The sequence below is a fragment of the Microchirus variegatus genome, assembly GCF_963457635.1.
Source record: "Microchirus variegatus genome assembly, chromosome: 14".
NCBI classification, from domain to species: domain Eukaryota; kingdom Metazoa; phylum Chordata; class Actinopteri; order Pleuronectiformes; family Soleidae; genus Microchirus; species Microchirus variegatus.
This window is the reverse complement of record NC_139815.1, coordinates 6851555-6874454: the sequence shown is the minus strand read 5'-3', so window position 1 is coordinate 6874454 and position 22900 is coordinate 6851555. Positions and strand designations below refer to the sequence as shown.

Below are 22900 nucleotides of genomic sequence, written 5' to 3'. Positions count from 1 at the left end.
ACTTAACCTGTCCTCTCTTACTAGACTTTGCCTCTCCGTTCTATCCGATTCCTGATTTTCCTCTCCTCCTCACTACTTGTTTTGTGCTCTCAAGTGAAAAGACAATTTGTCCATTCAATGCAGAGGAGAGAAAGATGCGTGATGCAAGAGAACAGAAGGAAGGACCATGGGGATGCAGAGGAGAGATTTTCAAACAGCAGCAGCAGAACATAGAAAACACACTTCACACTTGCAGGTTAATGAAGGAGTGGGTATACCACTCTGAAGCACAAGGCCATAATTGATGAATGGCCAAACTTTAAGAAGAATAACAAAAACTGTCAGTGGAAAAGTAAACTTGTATTTGTAATCTCTCCAAAGAAATGAAGTGTTGACCTTTGTAGGTCTGTTCTTTTAGAGCAATGTCGAACCACGACCTTGGTGTATTTTCTTAAATGAAGGAGGGTAAAAAAAAGGGTCTTTGCTGGTGGTTGAAAGTCATTTATCATGCTCACAAACAAGGAGACAAAGGTCTCAACCGCAGTATAAAAGAGTCCCTTGATGTATTCGGTCAAGTACAAGTGAACCAGATCGTGTAAACAGAAGTCACTGTGTGGACTCTGTGGTCTCGTGTTTACTGGTCAGACATTTTAGCAGCACGTCAACCCCAGAGGTCAGAAGCAGCCGCCTGAAGAGAAGTCAACAATGTTGTCAGTGCAACTTCATCTACAACATTTTTTTATTTGGTGCTGCTTGTTTTTCTGCGCACAAGGAACTGCTGGCTATCGTTAGACGTTAGCATCCACCTCTTCCTCCTTCCCAGAGATCATGGAGCTTTTTACAAGAGGTAGGAATTAGGTTTCAAACTGTACAGCCCTAACCCTAACCCTTTTTGCATGGTTTATTGGACATGGAGTAAGGACGCTTTCACATCTATAGTTTGATTGTTTTGGTCCGCACCAGTCAGGTAAATGTTACAATGTAGCAAACAGACATGAGTACAGTTTGCTTTCACATATACAGAGTTCTAAACGAACCAAAATATACCGCGAAGACCAAACTAACCCCCGGGTGCGCCACCGCCGCGGAACGTAAGCACCGCAGTCACCGGAGCTGATCGCTGGCCCGCTGAATACAGCTGGCTCACAAGGTAGCGTTCATGGCAGCGCTGCTGGTGGGGATTGACCATGGGCAGAGGACGTCACAAAACCACAGCGCTGACGCGTCCGGTGGAAATTCGGGGTAATCCCGTATCTTGTAAACAGGACCGTTTGGTCGCTTCCACACTAGAGGAACCATACCAAAGTAGAACAGATAAATCGGTCCGAGACCACCACTTCAGGCAGGTCTCGGACTGGTTGAATTGGTGCGCACCAAAGTACCGAGATTACATTCACACCTCAGGGTTTCCCCCAGAAAACCTGCTAAGCCCGGTGGTATCTCTCGGGCCCACCGGCGGCCCAAGGCGTTTTTGTAAAAAAAAAAAAAAAAATTAAAAGTTCACAGGAAATTTTTAATTATGACTATTATGTGTTATTGTAAGACATTTATTAACAATACTTTAACACCAACTATAGAGTCTTACAAAAAGACACTTCACTTCACTTAAGTTAAATATTACTTAAATAATCGGCCAGTGAATCTTAAAACAAGCCATGCAATGGTTACATTTAAAAGTAAAATAAAGCAACATACATATAAAAGTGGTAGTGCCCCCTCATCTGCCTCATCTGGTGCAGACAAACCCTTTTATTTATGCGCACTGTCCCTGCGCTGTTCTCTTCTCCCTCTCCTGTGCCGTTCGTCGCTCCTCTGTGCTCCTGCGTCTCCAAGCGGTCATATCATATCTAAAAAGACTGGATAATTTCTCTACGTGTTTTATCCCCACATAAAAATAATGATCTTTATGAGGAGGATGGACTACGGTCGCGAAGAAGTGCAGGGGATCTGAGTAAAACGTGACAGACAGAGCGCACTTTTCATCGTTTTCACTCTGTGGTCTTAATCTTTGTGAAAGATCTCTTTAGTTAACTGCTCAAAGAGAGAGAATGTTCTCTGGTGCGAAGTCAGTGTCGCGGGGAGTTCATAATCTGTGCCGCACGCAGCCAAGTTTCGCTTTTGCGCAGAGACTTTCCAGCGGTTAACAGGTGCTGTTCCACCGTGTTGTAGCTGTGTTTGTAGCTGAATTATCTGGCGGCCCGCCAGGCTTATAATACACTGGGGGAAACCCTGCACCTACAGAAAGGAACCGATCCAAGGGACAAAACATGTTTGGTCTTGTGGCCACATTGTGTTCTAATTGATTGGTTAATTTAAATCAGCATAAATGTTAATGTTTTTCTGAAAATGTTTTTATTTTGTTTGTGAAAAGTGCTAATGAAGTCTATTGATTGATTTCATAATGGCAATCAAAATCAAAAATTCTATCTTTCATTTATAAATATGGATTTGTTTTTCCAGTGCAAAATCTTGATCAACCATCATCAACCACAATTTGAGACCAGCATCTCAATTTTTTCAATTTTTTCCAATTACTTTACAGAACACAAAACACATTTTTTTTGGGCACACATTTGGACGATCACGGTTTTTGTCCATTTTCAGCCAAAATGTTTCGGGCCCGAATTTTGGTGGATCTCTATTAAAAATCAATCTTTGGTGACCTCATCTAAGACTGCCAGACTTTCTCCCCCCTCTCACACAAACACACACTCACAAGCACAAAGCGACAGCAACAATTACCTTCCAGCTGGAGACTGTGTTTACTGTAACCACAGTCTGTCCACACCGCCGGCAACAAACACCGATCTGACCTGAGAGCAGGTTTAACAGTCTGCTACACAACTTGAGAGCACAAACACACCACTGAGTGCCATACTCCTGCACCTCTCCATTATCTCCTATTATTACTCACACATCGCTGTCTTTTTTATTTTTGGTAATACTGTAGTTGAGGTGAGAACCATCACCTCAAACATGAACAGATTAAAGACTTAATATTATTAAACATCCTGTCATGATGCTAAAAGACAAGAAAGCAGAGCGTCAGTTATCTGATCTGTGATGCATTTACTTCAGCTTTTCTTTTGTGTGACAGACGTCGAATGAGTCTCTGATGACAAAGAGAAAAATTACACAACTGAGAGTAAACTGTGTAAAATAATCATGACAGTCCAAAACCCTGATATTATCTAGGGAAATTTTTTTCAAATCAATACCAAACTAAATGACTTATCCGTCTTTCATTGGATACAAGTGTCATGAAAATGTCAAAAAAAAACATTCTCAGTGCGTCTCGATCTGCAGTAATTGAAAATGGAGTGGAACAAAGTAGGGATGCACCGATTTTTGGGGCTGATTCCGAATAATTTTTTTTAAACCTCTTAACAGCATACAGAAAGATATATATTTTTGCATCTTTTCTTTAATAGAACATTTTAACATAGAAATACAATCAATTCACATCCAATATCCAACTAAAAATACAAAAATTAATCACTATAAAATAGAAGTATATAAATAATGATATAAAAATACAAAATCAATTGTCATGATACATTTGGATAGGGCTGGGCGGTATGACCAAAAATATATCATGGTATTTTTCAAAATTCGAACGGTTTCACAGTATATGACGGTATTTTCTGCTGGTTGAGAAAAAGAATTACTGCAGTAGATTAACTTAGGATGGTCTATTTTACTGTCATGAATACTGTAGAATAACTCCAAACTAGTACAGGTTCACATTGCCCCAGAATCATCTTGGAGGGTTCCACCAAGAACCCTTTTAAAACCCTCATAGTATTTGCATAGTTGTATCTGGTGTGCGTTGCATCCGCTGCATGTGGGGGCTTTCAATCAGCCAGACTGTCAGGTGATGACAATAACAGGACAAGCTAATACAAGGAGACGTAACTACCTGTAGATGTAGTTTATTTAAGTTTAGTTCTGTTACCTAAACAGAAATAAGTAAATTAACTGATGACCAAGAGCGCAGACCTCACTCTCTCGCTCTCTCGCCCCCTGCCAACAATGCCTCGCGCTCTCTGCGCACACAGGTTTAAATGACAAACAAACAAATGCTGAGTGCTGATCAAAAGTTTTGTGCAAGTGATTTAAGGTCCTGACTCTTGTATATGTCTTATATCTTGTATAAATATGACAGGCTTCATTCAGTAATTGAAACAAATATATAAACATTAATGAAACGCTCACTCGCAAACAGACAGCAGCGCCGTGGCTGCGCGGATGTTGTGTAATCAAATACACCGGTATGGCGGTATATTAAAAATTCATACCATATGAAAAAAAACGGTATTTGGTGTGAACCGGTATACCGCCCAGCCCTTCACTCTACTACATGTGCGTGTAGCCACGTGCACGTGTGTTGCTGATGCTGAGCGATGCGTGTGCATTTGACTTATTAAAATCGGAATATTTCTGACTGACCGGCCTGTCGACGATTGGGGCCGATCACGTGAAAATCGTCCGGTTCCGGTCTCTGGTGTCTCATTTTTTCCACAAACCAAAATGGTTCAGTTTTTATGATTTCTTTGTTATGTGGAGCAAAGAAACAAAAAAAAGCTTCAAACCAATTAATCGATTATAAAAATAGTTGATGATTAATTTAGTAATTGATTAATTGTTTCAGCTCTAGCAAATGTTGTACAGTTACTGGGTTTGCCAACACTTCAATTAGGGGTGTCACGGTATGAAAATTGAATCTCACGGTTATTTTTTGAAAAGTGTGTGAATATGTTCAGAAAGCATTGATAGTCCTAAAAGCTATGCATTTTTAATATGCTGGCGGTGGGCGCTGCAGCTGTACTATCATGTTAACATTATTGACACAGTATTGTGGGTCTTAAAACCATAAACTTTGTGTTTGAATTAAGGTTTTTTTATCGCTGTGAATCACTCCTAGTTTTGGTGTGGCGATCTCACATTCCAGAGCTTTTGTTGCTTTTTCAGCCAATCAGCTGACGATCACGGAGAATACACATGGCTAATTAATATGCAGTACAGAGAGAGCGAGGAGGGGAGAGATAGCGCCTGGAACTTTCCTGTGCTCATGTGTGCAGTGTGTGTGTGTGTGTGTGCAGTGCGAAATTAAAGCGTGACTGTCATCAAAGCAGTCATCAACAAAAGCTTTGTTTGACAAATGAAGGCAAGGAGAACATGACACTAATTGTCTGTGGCTGAACATCTTCACAAAGACAGAGAAAGCTCAGAGACTGCTGGTGTGTGGACTGTTAGCATTTTAAGCTAGCGATCTTTATGCTAACGTGTTAGCAGACTTCATCGTCACAAAAACAACAAACGGATGGATTATTCAGCGGCTGAAAGAGAGCAGGACACACACGGTAGTTGTCTGAGATGATGATGTGACACCATACTGTTATGGGTGAGTTTTCATATACGTATATGTCCTGAGGGCTGTCGTCTCCTCCTTCGGCCATGATTCCAGCTTCGATAAAGTTTGAACATCAGGTTGTAGGCTACAGAGTGCGCCTGCGCGGCAACTTCAGCAGACGGAGACGCTGGAAAGGCTCACGGTGCCTACACCACGGGCGCGGTTATTCACCGAGATAATAATTTTTTTTGAAATGAAGACGGTAATTATTATCGTCAAAAATGTTATCGCGGTTTACCGTTACACCGTTAACCATGACATCCCTAACTTCAATATAGCTTTAATTCAAGCTATAATTAAATACCTGCATGACTATAATGTAACTGAAGTTGATTTGTACCGCCTTTTAAGAACAACTCCATCTGGATAATTTTTCTCTTTTGCAGTGAAGTGTGGGGATTGTGGACTGGATCCAGAGCAGGATCTAGTCCAGCATTTCGGCTGCATCAGCCCCCTTTTTCAAGGCCTGGCAGTGTTTGATGGAGCTGCGAGCTGTCGCGTGGCAGAACTCTGCCTGCATGGCCAGTGACTGATGCACACAAGGCCACGGAGGAGAGCTTTATTAAACGACGGCGAGGACCCATCAGTCTCCCTCTGACATATTGGGGGCTCATCTTGGGGCTGGGGTTGGGAGCTGCCCTAAGAGGAGTCAGGGACATGTGAAACACTCACAAATCACCAACAAATCGCTGTTTGTCAGTTTCCAATGTGTTTCAATTTTGAATTATGATTGTTTTATAAATTTTCTTTTGCTGTGCCGCAGCCATTTGCAAAACATACCTTTGTGTGTGTGTGAGAGTCATGTCGCAGGGAATGCTGTGAGCCATAAGGCTGCAGAGAGTGAAGGTGTGACAAATCCATCACTTAACCCTCTTACTGAACCTTCTGACAGGGAAAACTCCTTACACACAAGCTTGTTCCAGTTGCGGACCTGTATAACCTACAGGAGCAAACCACCATCCTCCTCCTCAGCCTTGGGGGGGGGGCTCCTTACAGTCTGAACCCTGAAGACCAACAACGCATTCATACACACACAGCAATGAGAAGAGTGTCCACCACAGTCCAAATGTTGTGATAGATGGATGGGGATTTCTATTTTATGCTCCATTAAGAAAAGGTGTCACATTCTACCATCAATAAATCATTATCTCATTAATTCTGAAATACTACTATAATTAATAATGATATTGCTGTCTGACTGATATCCTCTGTTTATTAGACAGTGATTGGGACTATACTTTTTTATATATACCTTATATATGGTTCCTTTAGGGAACATTATTAGAAAGCACAACATACACTTTCATTGTTATGCAGATGACACACAGCTTTATTTATCAATGAGGCTGGATGAAATAATTCAGGTTGGTCAGCTCCAGGAATGACTCAGAGACATCAAGTCCTGGATGACCTCTAACTTTCTACTTTTAAACTCAGAAAAAAACAGAGGTTATTATACTTGGACCTAAACACCTTAGTGACTAACTTTCCGAGCACATTGTCACTTTAGATGACGTTACCATGGCATCCAGTTCCACCGCGAGGAACCTTGGAGTTATTTTTGAGGACATGTCATTTGATTCACACATAAAACTAATTTCCAGAACAGCCTTCTTCCACCTGCGGAACATGATGAAAATTAGAAACATTCTGTCCTTAAAGGACGCTAAAAAACTACTTCATGCTTTTGTTACATCTAGATTAGATTACTGAAACTCCTCATTGTCAGGATGTTCCAACACGTCTGTTAAAACCCTTCAGTTAATTCAAAATGCTGCAGCAACAGTTCTGACAGGAACTAGAAAGAGAGACCGTATCACTCCAGGGTCATCTTCTCTACACTGGCTCCCCGTACAGTTTAGAATTCATTTTAAAACCCTACTCCCACGTACAAAGCACTGAATGATCAGGCCCCTTCATACCTGAAAGAACTAGCTAACTGAGCAGAATGGGAGGCAGAACCTTCAGTTACAAGGCTCCTCTCCTGTGGAACCAGCTTCCAGTGACAGTTCTGGAGGTGGACACTCTCTGTATTTAAAGTTAGAATTAAAACTTTCCTTTTTTGATAAAGCTTATTGTTAGAGCTGGCTGAGGGAAACCTGGACTGGACCATCTCTTAGTTAGGCTGCTATAGACCGAGACTGCTGGGCGAATTCCTGTGGTGCACTCACACTCACTCTCTCACACAGTCAGGGCATGAATATGACTTTATTCTCTCTCCTCATCTCTTGCAGGTTGCAGTATCCAGTCCAGTTTTAGGCTATTATTATTATTATTTGGGATGCACCGATTAATCGGCCAGGGATCGGAACCGGCCGATTTTCACGTGATCGGCTGAAATCGGTGATCGGCCGATCAGTCAGAATATTCCGATTTTAATAAGCCGATCAAAATGCACCCGCATCGCGCAGCATCAGCAACACACGTGCACGCGGCTACACGCACATGTAGTAGAGTGTAGGGCTGGGCGGTATACCGGTACACACTGAATACGTTTTTTTTCCCGTTATGATATGAATTTTTTATATACCGCCATACCGGTGTATTTGATTACACAACATCCGCGCGGCCGCGCCGCTGCCGTCTGCTTTGCGAGTGAGCGCTCTGCATGTAAACGTTTCATTCATGTTTATATATTTGTTTCAATCACTGAATGAAGCCTGTCATATTTGGGACAAGTCAGGACCTTAAATCACTTGCACAAAACTTTTGATCAGCATTTGTTTGTTTGTCATTTAAACCTGTGTGCGCAGAGAGCGCAAGGCATTGTTGGCACGGGGCGAGAGAGAGAGAGAGAGAGAGAGAGAGAGAAAGAGAGAGAGAGAGAGAGAGAGAGAGAGAGGTCATTTACTTATTTGTGTGTAGGTACTATGTTGTGAAATATGTTTAAACTTAAATAAACTACACATACAGGTAGTGATTCGTTTTTGTATTTTTAGTTGGATATTGGATGTCAACAACATGGTTCCATAACACTGCACTTTTAAGATGTGTGTGAATATTCCACAGCATTATTTAGTTCTATTTTATAGTGGTAATCTGTTCAAAAAGTCACACTTTAAGTTATAATGTTCCATGGTAGCATGTTCAAATGTATCATGACAATTGTTTTTGTATTTTTATATATACTTCTATTTCATAGTGATTCGTTTTTGTATTTTTAGTTGGATATTGGATGTTAACTGATTGTATTTCTATGTTAAAATGTTCTATTAAGGAGAAAAGATGCAAAAATATATATCTTTCTGTATGCTGAAAAGTGGTTTAAATAATTGAAATCGGAATCGGCTATAATCGGTATCGGCAGGTCAAACTTCTTGAAAAATCGGTAATCGGAATCAGCCCCAAAAATGGCAATTGGTGCATCCCTAATTATTATCATACATATCATCACCAGTATTATTATCTATAATTGCTATAAAAAGGTCAATATCAGTTTAAATGTTAGCAACAATTCCTTATATAAATGGAATTGTAGTTCTATAAACATGGTTGCATGTTTATAGACTCCAACTGTCCTGTATAAACTTATAACTTGATATGGTAAATGGTTTGTATTTAAATAGCGCTTTGATGACCATTCAAAACTGCTCTTCCATACAGCGCATTTTCTATGGCTCATCTTTCATACCCACTCACATGCTGCCAGCAGGAACAACGTGGGGTTAAGCGTCTTGCCCAAGGACACATGGGCTTGCAGACGAGGGAGCAGGAATTGAGCCCACAACCTTCGAGTTCAAAGACGACTCCACTTGGTTATGTATCTGCTCCTTCCTTCTACATTTTCCTTTCACCCCAATCGGTCGAGGCAGATGGCCGCACATCTTTGAGTCTGGTTCTGTCAGAGATTTCTTCTTCTGTTAAAAGGGAGTATTTTTTCCTCACCACTGACGCCTAGTGATTTTGTGAATTGTTTCTCTGCTCTCCATGATGTTGTTTATGAACAGAGCCTTGAGATAATGTATGCTATGATTTGGCGCAATACAAATAAAATTGCATTGGATTAGATCAAATTATGCAAAGGTTTCCAAGGTGAGAATTACATTACTGCACACTTTGGATCATGATGTGACATTTAGCAGATTCAGAATGATAAACCAGCCGACCTCTGAGCAGAGTACAGGAAATGAGGTCAGAGCAAACACCAAGCCCTTGACTTTATGGTGACGGACATTTGTCAGGTCCGTTGCTTCGTTGGAGTTAAAGCTGCCATGTGCTCACAGTCTGACAGAGAATATAGTGTACGCCACTGTGTGAGTGTGTGTGTGGTGGGCAGACGGCCAACATAAACTGACAGAGGCTGGCGCCGACCAAGAGGTGATTAAGGGGGGGTGATTAAGCTAAAAGCAGCCGACACAAGTGCCAGGTTTCACCGATGCAGACAGATGAGAACCACGTCAAGTTAAAAATTCCTTTCACTCGCACATCAAAGAGCTGCTCAAATGAGGTTTTGATAAGAAGAATATATGTTGGAAAGTCAAATTTAACAACATTCTGTTGAAAATAATAGCAGGTTATAGGCTTTTAATAGGGAGAAGAAAATGAGCTACAAGTAATAGTTTTATTGAAACCAATTATGATAAAAAAAATATAAGCCCGAAGCTACATAAGCATTTAAGCACACTATAACACTGTTCAAGAAAATATTGGAATTATGGTGTTCTAAATATTGTCATTTTAACTGTGTGCAGAGTGCTGGATGACATTTTAAACAAAACAAAATAAAAAAAGCTGCAAGAAAAAGAAATGACATACAGGCCGATCACGCACTGTGTTTAGTTTAGAAATATGAAACTAAATTAAGGCATTTGAAAACCTACAGACATATTTTAAGGTTTTCACACACCTGTCATTCACTGTGTGTTAAAAGTCTACACAAACATTTCTTACCACCACTGAACAGATTTGAAGTGAATATAATGAAACCAAAATTGTTTTTTTGTTTATTGTGGATTTTCTGTTTCTGTTCATAATGACGATATGAAAGATAAGAAGGTCATGGGTGGTCCTTATTTTACTGCAGCAGGATGCTCATTCAACAAAAGGTCACTTCTGGAGGGAGTTAACAGGCCTTTCCTGCCATCTATTACAGAGACAAATGATTTCATGTTCATCACTTTACATACACTATGTGATGTGTAGTATTTCTAAGGAAACAAGTGTACGAGTGACTCATAATTAAGTTTGCTCTCCATCTCAAAGGTGTAGGAAGGGGTTGAGTTCAGGGCTGAAATGTATGTATATATATATATATACATATATATATTACATATATTACATTTAAATATATATACGTATATATACACACATATAATATATATATACATATATATACATATATATTTGTGTATGCATATACACATAATGTGTATATGCATACACAAATACATACAGTATATACACATATACATACATACATACATACATACATACATACATGTTTATATATGTGTATATATATATATATATATACATACATACATATACACACACACACACAATTATATATACACACATACATATATATATATATATATATATATATATTTTTTTTTTTTTTTTTTTATTCAGATTTTCATGAACTGAATCAAAAGTAAATACACGCACGGACACACATCTGTCATTTAACAGAGTGTGTGTTGTGTGTCATTCATGGAACGCTGCTCTCATCCTGGGCAGAAATGAAATGGGTCAGAACTGAGTAGCAGCAGCAGCAGCAGGAGCAGCTTGAGTTATAATATTAATGAAAATAATCTTCATGTGTAGCCTTACCAAGCTAATTTTCTTTTCCTCATATAAATATACAGTTTATTTTAGATGCTTTTGTTAATATTGCAGCAGTTGAATTTAGCAGCAGTTTTCAACTCGGGTTAGGGTTAGTTTTATGATGAATTTTATTTATTTATTATTGTTTTAGTCTTTATAATGCAGGTAGTTTTCACTTTAGCTGTTGATGTTCCTCAACGTTCATGCAATTCTCCACAGCCTTATGTGTATTCATTGCACAATCACGACAACATCAACCAGACACTGTTGTGACATTTAGACAGAGATTTCAATTATTTCATGCTTAATTAAAAATAAAGGAAGAGAAATTGTAAGTTCAGTGATTAAGGATTACTAATATAACAACAATAGCATAGTAGCAATAGTTTTCCACTCAATTATAATGAGCAATTATTTCATAATTATTTACTTAATATGGGAGACAAAAAAAACTTTTTTTACTAAGATTTTTAAGTGCTTTTACAACAATGGATAATGCAAACATAATGCAAATACCAGAGATCTCCAAGCTCAAAGCTCTAGTATGTTTTTCTTGTTGCTTTCAAGCAGAGCACAGCACTGCAGTTACAGCAGAATTTATCAGGTGGTCGTTACACGATTCCTGAGTGATGCTGTCCTGTGCCGGCTTGCAGCAGCAGCAGCAGCAGCAGCAGCAGGGTACTGTGAGCTCAGAGGTGCTCGGCCACCTAGGCAGCGAGCTGGTGAGCTGTTGATAAAGTGTGGGGTCACAGAAAGGCTAAATGAGACCTCACACTGGACAAGCAGACCAGACCTCAGGCCACGGTGGCATATGGGCATGAAGGAGGTGAGAAGGCCGAGGAGAGGTGGAAGGAGGGGGCCGCCAAGCTGTCCACTCTGCCTCTCATGGGACCCCGAGCTGTCACAACATGACACTTATCAGTCCTCACACTAAACACCCACGAGGGAGAGGGGGCAGCATCCTTCCTTTTTCAAACAGAAGGACAGAAACGCGGAAGGATGGAGGAAAACGGGGTAATCTCTCCTTCCTGCTTCTGTCTGAGGAATTCTGGGATCTGACCCTGCCTCCCCTCCTCGTCCTCCTCACCGCTGTCCTCCACCACTTCAGAGGTCAGGCAGCAGACCTGCTAATTATAGCTGCTTAAGTTTGAATATGTGACCTAAATAGTTATTTTGAGTCTGCAGCAGACTTGTGAGAACCAATACACTGAGAATGAACACGGCAGAGGGAGTCAAAGCAGGACAGAGGAAGTTCCAGCCATGACAGTCTCACACCAAAAAACAGAGCTGTGGCCAGGTCAGACTGGAAGACCATTCAAATACTGTCAGACAATAACAGCTCAAACCTACACAAAGTTTGGGGTCACTTAGAAATGTCCTTATTTTTGAAGGAAAATCTGTTTTTTCAATGAATATAACATTAAATGAATCAGAAATACACTTTATAAATTGTTAATGTGGTAAACGACTATTCTAGCTGCAAACGTCTGGTTTTTAATGGAATATACACATACAGGTGTATAGAGGCCCATTTCCAGTGTTCTAATAGTACATTGTGTTTGATAATGGCGTTAGAAGACTATTGGATAATTAGAAAAATGTGAAAACCCTTGTGCAATGATGTTAGCACAGCTGAAAACAGCTTTGCTGGTTCTTTGATGAAAGGGCAAAATGATTATTTGGAATAAAAATCATTATTTCTAATCTTGTCAATGTCTTGACTATATTTTCTATTCATCTTGTATAGGTGACCCAAAACTTTTGAATGGTAGTGTATCTCCTGAGCATTGGGATAGGACATATGACATAGGACGATACAAGTGCATATTTACAATTTCAGAGATTGCTGAGCAATATAAAAATAATGCAATAGCAACTAATGAAATACCAAGAAAAACTCTAAAACATTACCTTACATACAGCGATAGCACTATTGTTTCAGTGCACAACCCCACGCATTTATTTTAAAATGAATCTATGAATGATACAAAAATCAAATTGAGCCAACAGACACATCTCTGTACAAGCAAGTGTAACTTGTAACCTGCCTCTGTCTGTTGAATACATGCTTCTCACACCATTCTTTGACCAAACACACTCTCCCCCTACAGCATTCTTTCTACAGCACAGAGCCGTCTGACAGTGTCACGGTACCACGCGTATCGCTTAACCTCGTGTCAAAACACAGGTGTAACGTAAGCCCAGGGAGCAGGCAAAGGTCCTGAGCTCATAAAGAAATAGGCAAGCTGGGAATAGCACCCTACGTGTAAGAGAGGCCCTCTGTCTGAGAGCGTGAAGCTGAGTACAGAGTTACTGCAGAGAAGGGAGCTGGAAAACAGCCAGACACCGACACACCTTCACCTCAGGGATCCGTAACACAGCGAGACAGAGATGCAACTCAGCAGCAGTGATAGATGGAGTGAGATGAGGAGTTTTACAAGGAGGATTAAAGGGAGAGAGAGACAAAGGTCGGTGCTCTTACCATGGTGTTCCATATATCCGGAATCCTTTTATGGTGACGTCCGAGTCCTGCAGGTATACACAGTTTGTGAGGAGCGACTGGACATTGTCAAAGTCCTCTGGTTTGAGTTTGGAGACTGAGGGGAATCGGTAGTAATCCTGCTTGACAAGCTCAGCCATAAAGTCCTTATCAAAGGTCAGCTCGTGGTTACCAGCGATCACCACTTTAAATTCATATGGAAGGCCACCTAGAAGAGATGGGAGAGACCAGAGCAAGAGAGTGAACGGAAGTTGAAAATCCATCTTCATTTTAATTTCAGATATGTTTTTTAAGGGTCTATACCAATTATTTGGAGCGTATATTTATTAAATATCATTAAAAGAAAATATTGGAGTCCACACTTTAAATAATACAAACACCAACACTTAAATTTAACTCTTAAATGCTTAAGCATAATGTTTATTTAAGAGCTTTTCAGATTTGAAGTTTTTTTTTCATCTTTGTTTTAAAATTCTAACAAAAAGTGCAAGAAGGTCCCAGGCTCAGCTGCATGTCTTTTGAAGTCAAATGAAAATTTAAACAAATAAATTGATCTTTTATCGGACAAAAAAAAAAAAAGGCAGACGCAGATATGAGTCAAATGCTGAATATCGGCATCGATAATCAGTGTATCCCTAATTTTAATTTAATTTGTCCATATAAACGTGTATATGTAAGTGTTTTGATCTTTGTTTTTATATATAAACTTTCTTTATACATTTTTTGACATTTTACAATACAGTACAGACAGACATACAAAAACCTCAAGTACCTCGATACAAACCTCAAGTACACAAGACAAGGGGGTTTACATATTAACAAATACAACCTTTTAAAAATTTATTAATTTTAAAAAAAGTTATTGATATATATATTGCATTAAATAAAACAATGAAATAAATAAAAAAAAACAATGAAATTAAAAATTTAAAGTTAAGATAAAAACAATTGAATTAACCAATTTGGATGCTCCAGATCCTTATTCCCAAACCAAGGGTTGGAGTGGCCTTCTAACTCTTGCCAGCCGACTGTGCATTATGAGTAAAATAATCTATAAATGGTTGCCAGATCCTGTAAAATCCATTGTTTTTTTTCAATGTGCAATTGTTTTGATTTTGCTTTTATTAAAGAGACGCTGTGTAGGAGAGTCAGGAAACAAAATGGTCAATGGTTTGCCCCCTGACAGGGATTTAATACATAGATGTTAATTTCAAGACCTTTTTAAGACTTTTTCAAGACCTTCTCGAAAGACCATATTGCCACTTCAAGCTGTAATCAGCAACACATATTTAACTCACAAAACAGTTTTAGTTTGTAATTAAATGTATAGAGCACAACCATAAAAAGGAACTCATATGCTGGAAAGAATAAACTAAACCAAAGGCAAGGTGTATTATTATTATTAATAAACACTTGGTACTCAAGTATACTCCAGGGTGAGCATGCCTGCACATTGTTGTTTTTAACAAACATGGGGAGGAAAATAAATGCATTAAGGCATATTTTTTGCAGTCAAACTCTATGGAAAAAAATTTAATACATCATGAAATCGCGATTAAGACTTTTTAAGGGACTTAAAGGTGCCATATGTAAGAATGTGGCCAAAAACAGTTACTACATTCAAATTCAAAATACAGAGGTCTTTTAGGTTTTGTTTTCTGACGTAACTGGCAACCCGTGGTTGCTCGGCAGCTGAGACTCTACTGACTGCAATGATAGGTAGACGGCGGTAGGTGGCGCCACATGACGCCAAAACATGATTTCAAAACATAAACATGATTTGCAGTCTGCAAAATATTTTTTTTAATGCAAATATTTTGTCTGTACTGTTGTTGGTGAGTTCAGTTTGTTATATGAACATTATTCCTGATTTTCTGTGACATATTAGGAGGATTTTACGACCTGTTACTTTAGATTTATTACATAATACACCTTTAAATTTCCCTAAATTGATTTGTCGACTTACTTTTTAAGACCCAAACCCTGTTAGAGCAAATTAAATGTGCTTAAATATGAATGCATAATTAAAATAAATGAAAACAAAGGCATAACCATATAAAACCAGTAAGACAAACTCTACTCTAACTCTGGTCTATTAGCACAGTGTATCAGTTTTTGAAGAAGAATTGAATTTCACAAATTTTTTTCGTTTTCATTTTTCATCAGTTGCTGAAACCTTTCAGAAAGCACACACACAGCTCAGCTTTACATCAAGACAGAAGGGATCTTTTATCAAATCACACAGTGAATTCCATCCGTCAGCTTATATTCTTTTTTACAGAAACAGCAGGTTGTCCTATCTTGCACAGGGAGCATACACCTGTCCCCCAGAAGGCTGCTGTATACCTAACCCAGAGCATAGATCAGGGCTGCAAAGAGAACTCTGATAATTTCAGGATAAAATACCTTCCAGTGAGAAAGTCAGAGAGGTTACTAGTTACTACTACAGCTGACAGCTCTGCTTGACCCCATTGGACCATCGTCCATCTCTGCTGATGCTCAGCAGCTGGAAAAAGCATGAACCTGAACTAAATAGAGAAGAACATCTATTACGATTCCCATCCCCTCATCTTTCAACTTCTACTGTGCCCTTTTCGCTCTTCTCGTTTCCCCTTCGCCATCAAGAAACTGGCTCAGTGCTTTATTCCAGACAATTGAGCACTCAACAAAAGAGTCTGGCCTTCATCACTCTTCCATTCCTTCACTATATTTCCCCTTTCTTCTCCTGGATCCTAAATGTTCAGGTCTGTTTCAGTCTTTTTAGCTTTTTTTGGTTTAGCTAGGTTCCATTAAATGTCATGACTCAGGTTCAATAATCATGTGTAATTCATATGATTCACTCAGAATCATCTTGGATTAGACATCTTGGATTTGAACGATGACTAGTCAGAATTAAACCACAAATATCTGAAACTGGAATTAAAGCTGGTCCTGAATGAACAGGATAATTCACATTTTTATTATTAATAATAATAATAATAATAATAATAATAATAATAACAATAATAATAATAATCTACAATAAAAACATCTCACTCATTGAAATAATAACAAAAAAAAGAAGATATTTTTATGGTCAAACTGTAATTGCAGATGTTGAAAAGTGGAAAATGTAATTGTCCAAATAGAATTTAAGGTATTCTTTTACCTAGTCAGAATGATATGTATGCCCAAAAATCTTAAAAACACACAACACAATGAAACATGACTAGTTGAAATTACGTTTTGATATAGACAATTTAAAACGCCGTCATACCTCCAAACCTTCAAACTTAAGCCGCCAATATTCTCCAACACCTTTAGTGAACTTGCGTGCGTCTTTTATTCAATGGAGCAGTCCGTGCATGTGTTGTTCTTATGACAAAAATATAGCACAGTGCCACTGATGCGTAGTGATGAAAAGCTGCAACTACAGGGACTGAGGGCCGAATGTGTTGGTAGTTAGACGAACTCATGTTCATGAGTTTGTAACAGCTGGAGGACAAATAGACAGCCAAAAACCAGGCCATATAATTGATATTATTACATTAATTTAAAGGCCTGTATGTCATTTCAATTAGTGCTGGGCACTAGGTTAACGGACAACATGTTTCCATGATGACTGGAAAAAGACGTGCGTGACGTCATGTTTACGTCACACATTTTTCCGGTCAGTCGTCATGGAAATGTGTCATGCGTTAACGTCGACGCCGTTAACTGCTGTTAACTGCCGTTATCGCCTTAAGCGCCCAACATTAATTTAAACGTATTGATACATTTCTCTATTGATAATTTAGTCCGTAAATGTCAGAATGTCTTCATTTTCCACAAAGAGAAGTGTTGTACTTCCTCGCACGTTAACGCATGACGCGTTTCCATGACGACTGACTGAAAAAGACGCGTGTGACGTCATGTCTACGTGCCACGAAACCGGAGTCCAGGCAGGTTAACCAGTTAGCTCTGTTAGCTGCATTAGCTCGTATAGCGCCGTTAGCACGCCTACAGTCTAACTGGAGCAGTCTGTTTATTAAAGGAAAAGAGCAGCGCTACAAATAACTAGCATACCTGTGTACTTCGTATGCGTGCCTCTGTTTTTAAAGTTTAGCGTTACTTTAGAGACTCATTTTAACAATTGGGAGTCACGTAAAGATGACGTCATGCGGGTCTTTTCAGTCAGTCACGTCAGTCGTCATGGAAACACGTTAACGTATTAAAGTGTCCAGCATTATTTAGATAGCATAGCATATTTAAATGTATTGATACATTTCTCTATTGATAATTTAGTCCGTAAATGTCAGAATGTCTTAATTTTCCACAAAGAGAAGTGTTGTAATTACTTATTTTTGGTGTAATAAAGTAATTTTCGATAGGAAATTACATCTGTTAACAAATTATGTTTTAAAGTGTTGGCTTGGGTGGAAGTCTGTATTCTGTACCACAAATGGTTTGTATAATACAGAGTAGACAAATATTGTGGTGTTTTCACTGATCTTCTTACAAAGCATGAAGTGTGACAGGGAAGTATTGAGCTCTCAAACATGAGCGGCAGATGCCACTAGTTTTCATTCTATTTGTCCATTTATATATCTGCTCTGTACTGCTGTGGCCGGGAATAGTACAAGGTTGTGATGCATGCTGTAGAACTTTCTAGGAGTTGTTCAGCGCGTGCTGCGCGGAATCAGAGTGAGATTGTCATCAAAGCAGTCGCGATCAAAGCTTTAACATCCAAGGCATTTCTTGTATATAACTAACCCCTTATTTGTTTGTCGTCATCTGTAATTGATCGTCAGAACCTGTATGCTTTGCCGGTTTACAACCTATTAAGTAGTGTATTGAGTTGTGTTTAGAATAAAACCTCTTAAAGACACTCGAGTTGTCCGCCATACTTGTTCTGGTCGCCCTTTCCAGAGGGTAGTTTATTGAGCTGTAAGAAGCAGCGGACAGTTGTAAACCGTTGTCGGGATTGTTGTCGAAGAACACGGTGCCGAGCGGAGAACGCCCGTCGTATGAAAAATAAAACCAAACGGAAAACATGAGAATACAATATCAAGTCATAATAAACTGGTACAATGCAGAGGTATACAGTATAAAAAAGAGAGAATGCGTTTTCTATTCTGCTGAAAATGAAAGAATCACGGTTACCCAGTCTATAAGTTTAACTCCCACTGCTCTAAATTAGCTCGAGTCACATCTCGGGATGATAAATTCTAGGCTAACCTTATATGAGAGCACCGTCTCAGTCCCACAGCACTCTAACTGGATCAAGCATCCATTTACACACATGCATGCACAAACATACACACTCTTTCACTCTCTCTCAAAGTGAATCATCCTCTCCACCACCAGGCTGGGAAAAGGTGGCAAAAACATCATTACCATTAAACAACTTCATCTTCGTTACTCTACAGGGAATGTTACGGTTTTGTATGTAACAGAGGGCGAGTGGTGCTATACACCTGGATTTGTCATTTATATTTTCAAAGCACAACAATAACAACGTGGAACAGAACAGAAATCAAAAGAGAAATTGTGTTTTCCACTTTGAGTGTTCAGAGTAATGTCAAAGCTCCAATAATGCATTTGTCATAAGATTTAACAAAACAAAAATGTCTATAAATTAAAGACATTTCACATGAGAGAATGTTTTCCTCACTTCAAAACCAAAAAAGATGTTTTATCAACCTGAATAAAGAGGAATATAATGAGAAATAAATCTCTCCATGACATGACTATGGTTGAAATCCATAATCTCCTAATGATAGAAACACAATGGAACTGAATCAATACTATTTTCTAATTAGTGCAAAGGCAGCAAATATATATGTCTTATATAAAACAAACCTTACTCATCAATCATTATTTAGATTTATGGAGGTAAAATTAGGCAATGAAACTTTTGGAGGTGAAATAAAAAAAACAAAAAAAAAACAGGTCAGGTGAAGGGGAATTTAAATATACCGTCAAGAAATCATCCATAAATAATTATTTTTACATAACATTTTTTAATATGGACACATTCAAATTAGAATAGAATTAGATTTCATTCTTTCCAACTCTGCTTTGGTTTTAGAGCTGTAACTTTTTGCTTTTCTTAGACTGCGTCAATAACAGGCCGGTTGGCTAGTTGATAGCATCCTGAGAGCAATTCCAACTTTATAACATTTAATTCTTTAAGCTGACAGGGAAAACATTTGGTGTGGATTCTGTATTCCTCTCACTGTTTTCAAACTGTGCCCAAGGCAGTTTGGGTCTAATTGCATGTCCAAATGTAATGCCAATCTGGACTATTATCTATATGTTACGTCACCAATCTAACAATTGTCATATGGAATGTTTGATGAGATTGGATTATTAAGAGAATGTATTAAAGGAAATTATTTTCTAATTTACCAATCAACACACACACACCTACACAATAAGGGGCCTCTGGGAGCAGCTTAAATCAGGAGAGCATAAAGACCGGGTGAGGAAAAGCTCATCCCCTCTGCATTGATCTTCACTGATATTCGCTGGGAAACCAAAGAGCAGTTAATGACCCGGACAAACTGCAGCCTCCTCCAAAGTCTGAGAGGAGCAGATGAAGGAGGTCGTGGGGGAGAAAGCTCAGCAGAGGAGCACGAACACATCAGTTTAGAAAAGGCTTCACATCTACCAGCACCGTCACAAATCTGTTAGGATTTAGATTCCTTTCATTTGACTGCATTTCTAATGGCGTCTACGTTCTCCTCTACATTTTTAATCCTAAATCATTTCATTTTGCTGCGTCGCTAATGTGGTCTGTGAAGAATTGTGGTTTGATGCATTTGCAAACACAGATACAGCAAGTGTAAAGGTGGTCACAACTTCACTAAAATGAATGCTCCTTCATAAACAAAAAACATTTGCTTCTTATACATTTATAACTAAATTTGGTGACATATGATATTCAGCATTAACTAGGTGCTTACTAACATGCATATAAGTAGCATATAAGCCCTTTATTAGTAAATATTCCTAATAAAAAATAAATAAAAAGTAAAAAATCCTAATTCATGTCATAATAGAGGCAAAATAAGGTTATGTAGAATAAGGCTTTAATAAGCACTTAATATTTACTAATAAAGGGCTAATACGCTACTTACATGCATGTTAGTAAGCACCTAGTTAATGTGAATATGTGTTACCCTAAATTCTTTATTATTACCATGTGTGTTTTCATGTACCAAACATACACTTCAGGTTAATTGATTAATTAATGAATTGATGACTGATATATACGTATATGTAGACACGATCAGACAAAATCTATGACTGGGGAAAAGCCTTTTCTTTAGATTTTCCTGTGACCCTACAGTAACATATCATAGTGTTAAAGTGTTTGAGTATGTCAGAGCAGTCAGTCCTTGCACTGCAACCCTCATCTTTCACCAAATTGATAAACTGGTATATTTTCAAAATACATCTTTTTTTCTTCTTTAGACTTTCATCATGCTGCTGTTTTCGTCTGTCCCTCTCTCAGAGTCATTCTGCTTTCATCAAAGAGGACAAAAACCAGCCTTGGAGAGAAACTAAAACTGTTCGCATGTGCTTTCATTTTCTGTGATTGAGCCAACTCTATGTAAAGCATGCTGTATTACTATACAGCCCACAACAATAATACAATTAATCTTAATTTGCATACATTTGAGCTCAGTCTGTACTCCAAATGGTGGAAACAAAAGACGCTGACAACACACGTCACAACTGGCTTAAAATTGTTGAATAAGAAATCAAAGAATTAGATCAGTGAGGATATTTCACATTCAAGTCTACAATTATTTTATGTGACCTTTAATAAATTGATTTACTTTGTTAGAACATGAATGAAAGATTGTATAACGGAAGGTTGTTTGACTCAGCTGACTTTACTGGCCCTCTTGAGAACATAAGATAAGATATGTAATTAAATAGAATAAAAGAAGCATTTAATACAGAATTAATTGTGATGCTGTGCAACTGACTTTTTAAGCTAACATGGCTGAAACAGAGCCGGGCTAAGTCAGCAAACACCTTTGTGCCTTCAGTTGATTTTTGAAATTACCGTAATTTCCGTACTATGAGGGGGCCTCAAGGGGGCACTCTAGCAGGAAGTGCAAGAGCGAGACACCTACTGTAGCAAGAATCGCAAGACCGAGACGGACGAGTGGAAGAGATAAAGCTCGGTTTATAGTCAGCGTAGTGTGCTGGGCGTAGGGGTGGGAATCTCTTGGCACCTCATGATTCGATTCGATTACGATTCAGAGGTTCTAAACCGATTATCGATGCATCTCGATGCAACAATTATTTACTTTAATACTTTGCTACTCATTTAAAAGTAAGATAAAGTAACATAAATATAAAAGTGGTAGTGCCCCCTCATCTGCCTCATCTGGTGCAGACAAACGGCCCTTTTATTTCTGTGCACCGCCCCTGCGCTGTTCTCTTCTCCCTCTCCTGCGCCGTTCGTCGCTCCTCAAGAACGATGTAACTGTAATAATGACGCACTTGATAGTGTGACTTGGGTTTCAATCGGCACCTGGACAAGCGTGCGCTGCGCTGATTACATGGGGGAACGTGCGCCCTTGTTCCCCGGTATAGAAAAAGCCGTGGTGTATAAAAAAATCTATTTTAAATAAATAAACAAGCAACGCAAAGCCTGGCGGGGGGCAGGTAAAGCCTGACGACCCGCTAGGCTTATAATACACTGGGGGAAACCCTGGCTCTGCGGCGAGCGAAGCGGACAGAATGTTGCAGTAGGCGAAGTAATTGAATTTTTTAAAATTCAGATTATTAACTTATCCGCATCGGAATCGTTCTAGAAAGAATCGCGATGCATCGAAGAATCGATTATTTTTCCCACCCCAACTGGGCGCGCGCCAAAAATTCAACATATCCTGTGTCCTGCTCTAAAAAGTGGCGTGACACTAGGGCGCGCACCTCTGAATTTTTCTAACTTTGTCGGCTGCGGCGAGTGCCAACTCTTAGCCGAAATTTGTTTGTTTGTCTGTTTGTCTGTTAGCAACATAACTCGAAAAGTCGTGGACGGATTTGGATGAATTTTTCAGGAAATGTCCACAATAGGACCAGGAATGGATGTGATCCGTAGACACTATCACTATTTGGAGGGGGGGGGGCTGAGCTGCCTTGGCAGAGGTTCTGTTCTCTCCGAGTGCTTCTAGTTTCAATGGAATGGTGGCCGAGCAGGTCCGCTTGTACACGCATTTGTATGACTCTTCTGTCCGAGAGCGCCGAGACGGTCAAATGGC

The 22900-nt window shown here is 39.1% G+C and overlaps 1 protein-coding gene across 3 annotated transcripts in view; it reads right to left on the bottom strand.

Moving 5' to 3' along the window:
* mpped2a (metallophosphoesterase domain containing 2a) overlaps positions 1 to 22900 on the bottom strand; it is a 77085-nt gene that overhangs the window by 29315 nt on the left and 24870 nt on the right. For all 3 annotated transcript variants that reach the window (XM_083901132.1, XM_083901133.1, XM_083901134.1), the window contains one exon: positions 13641 to 13866. In XM_083901132.1, coding sequence (XP_083757258.1) covers positions 13641 to 13866 — 226 coding nt within the window. The remainder of the gene's footprint in view (positions 1 to 13640; positions 13867 to 22900) is intronic.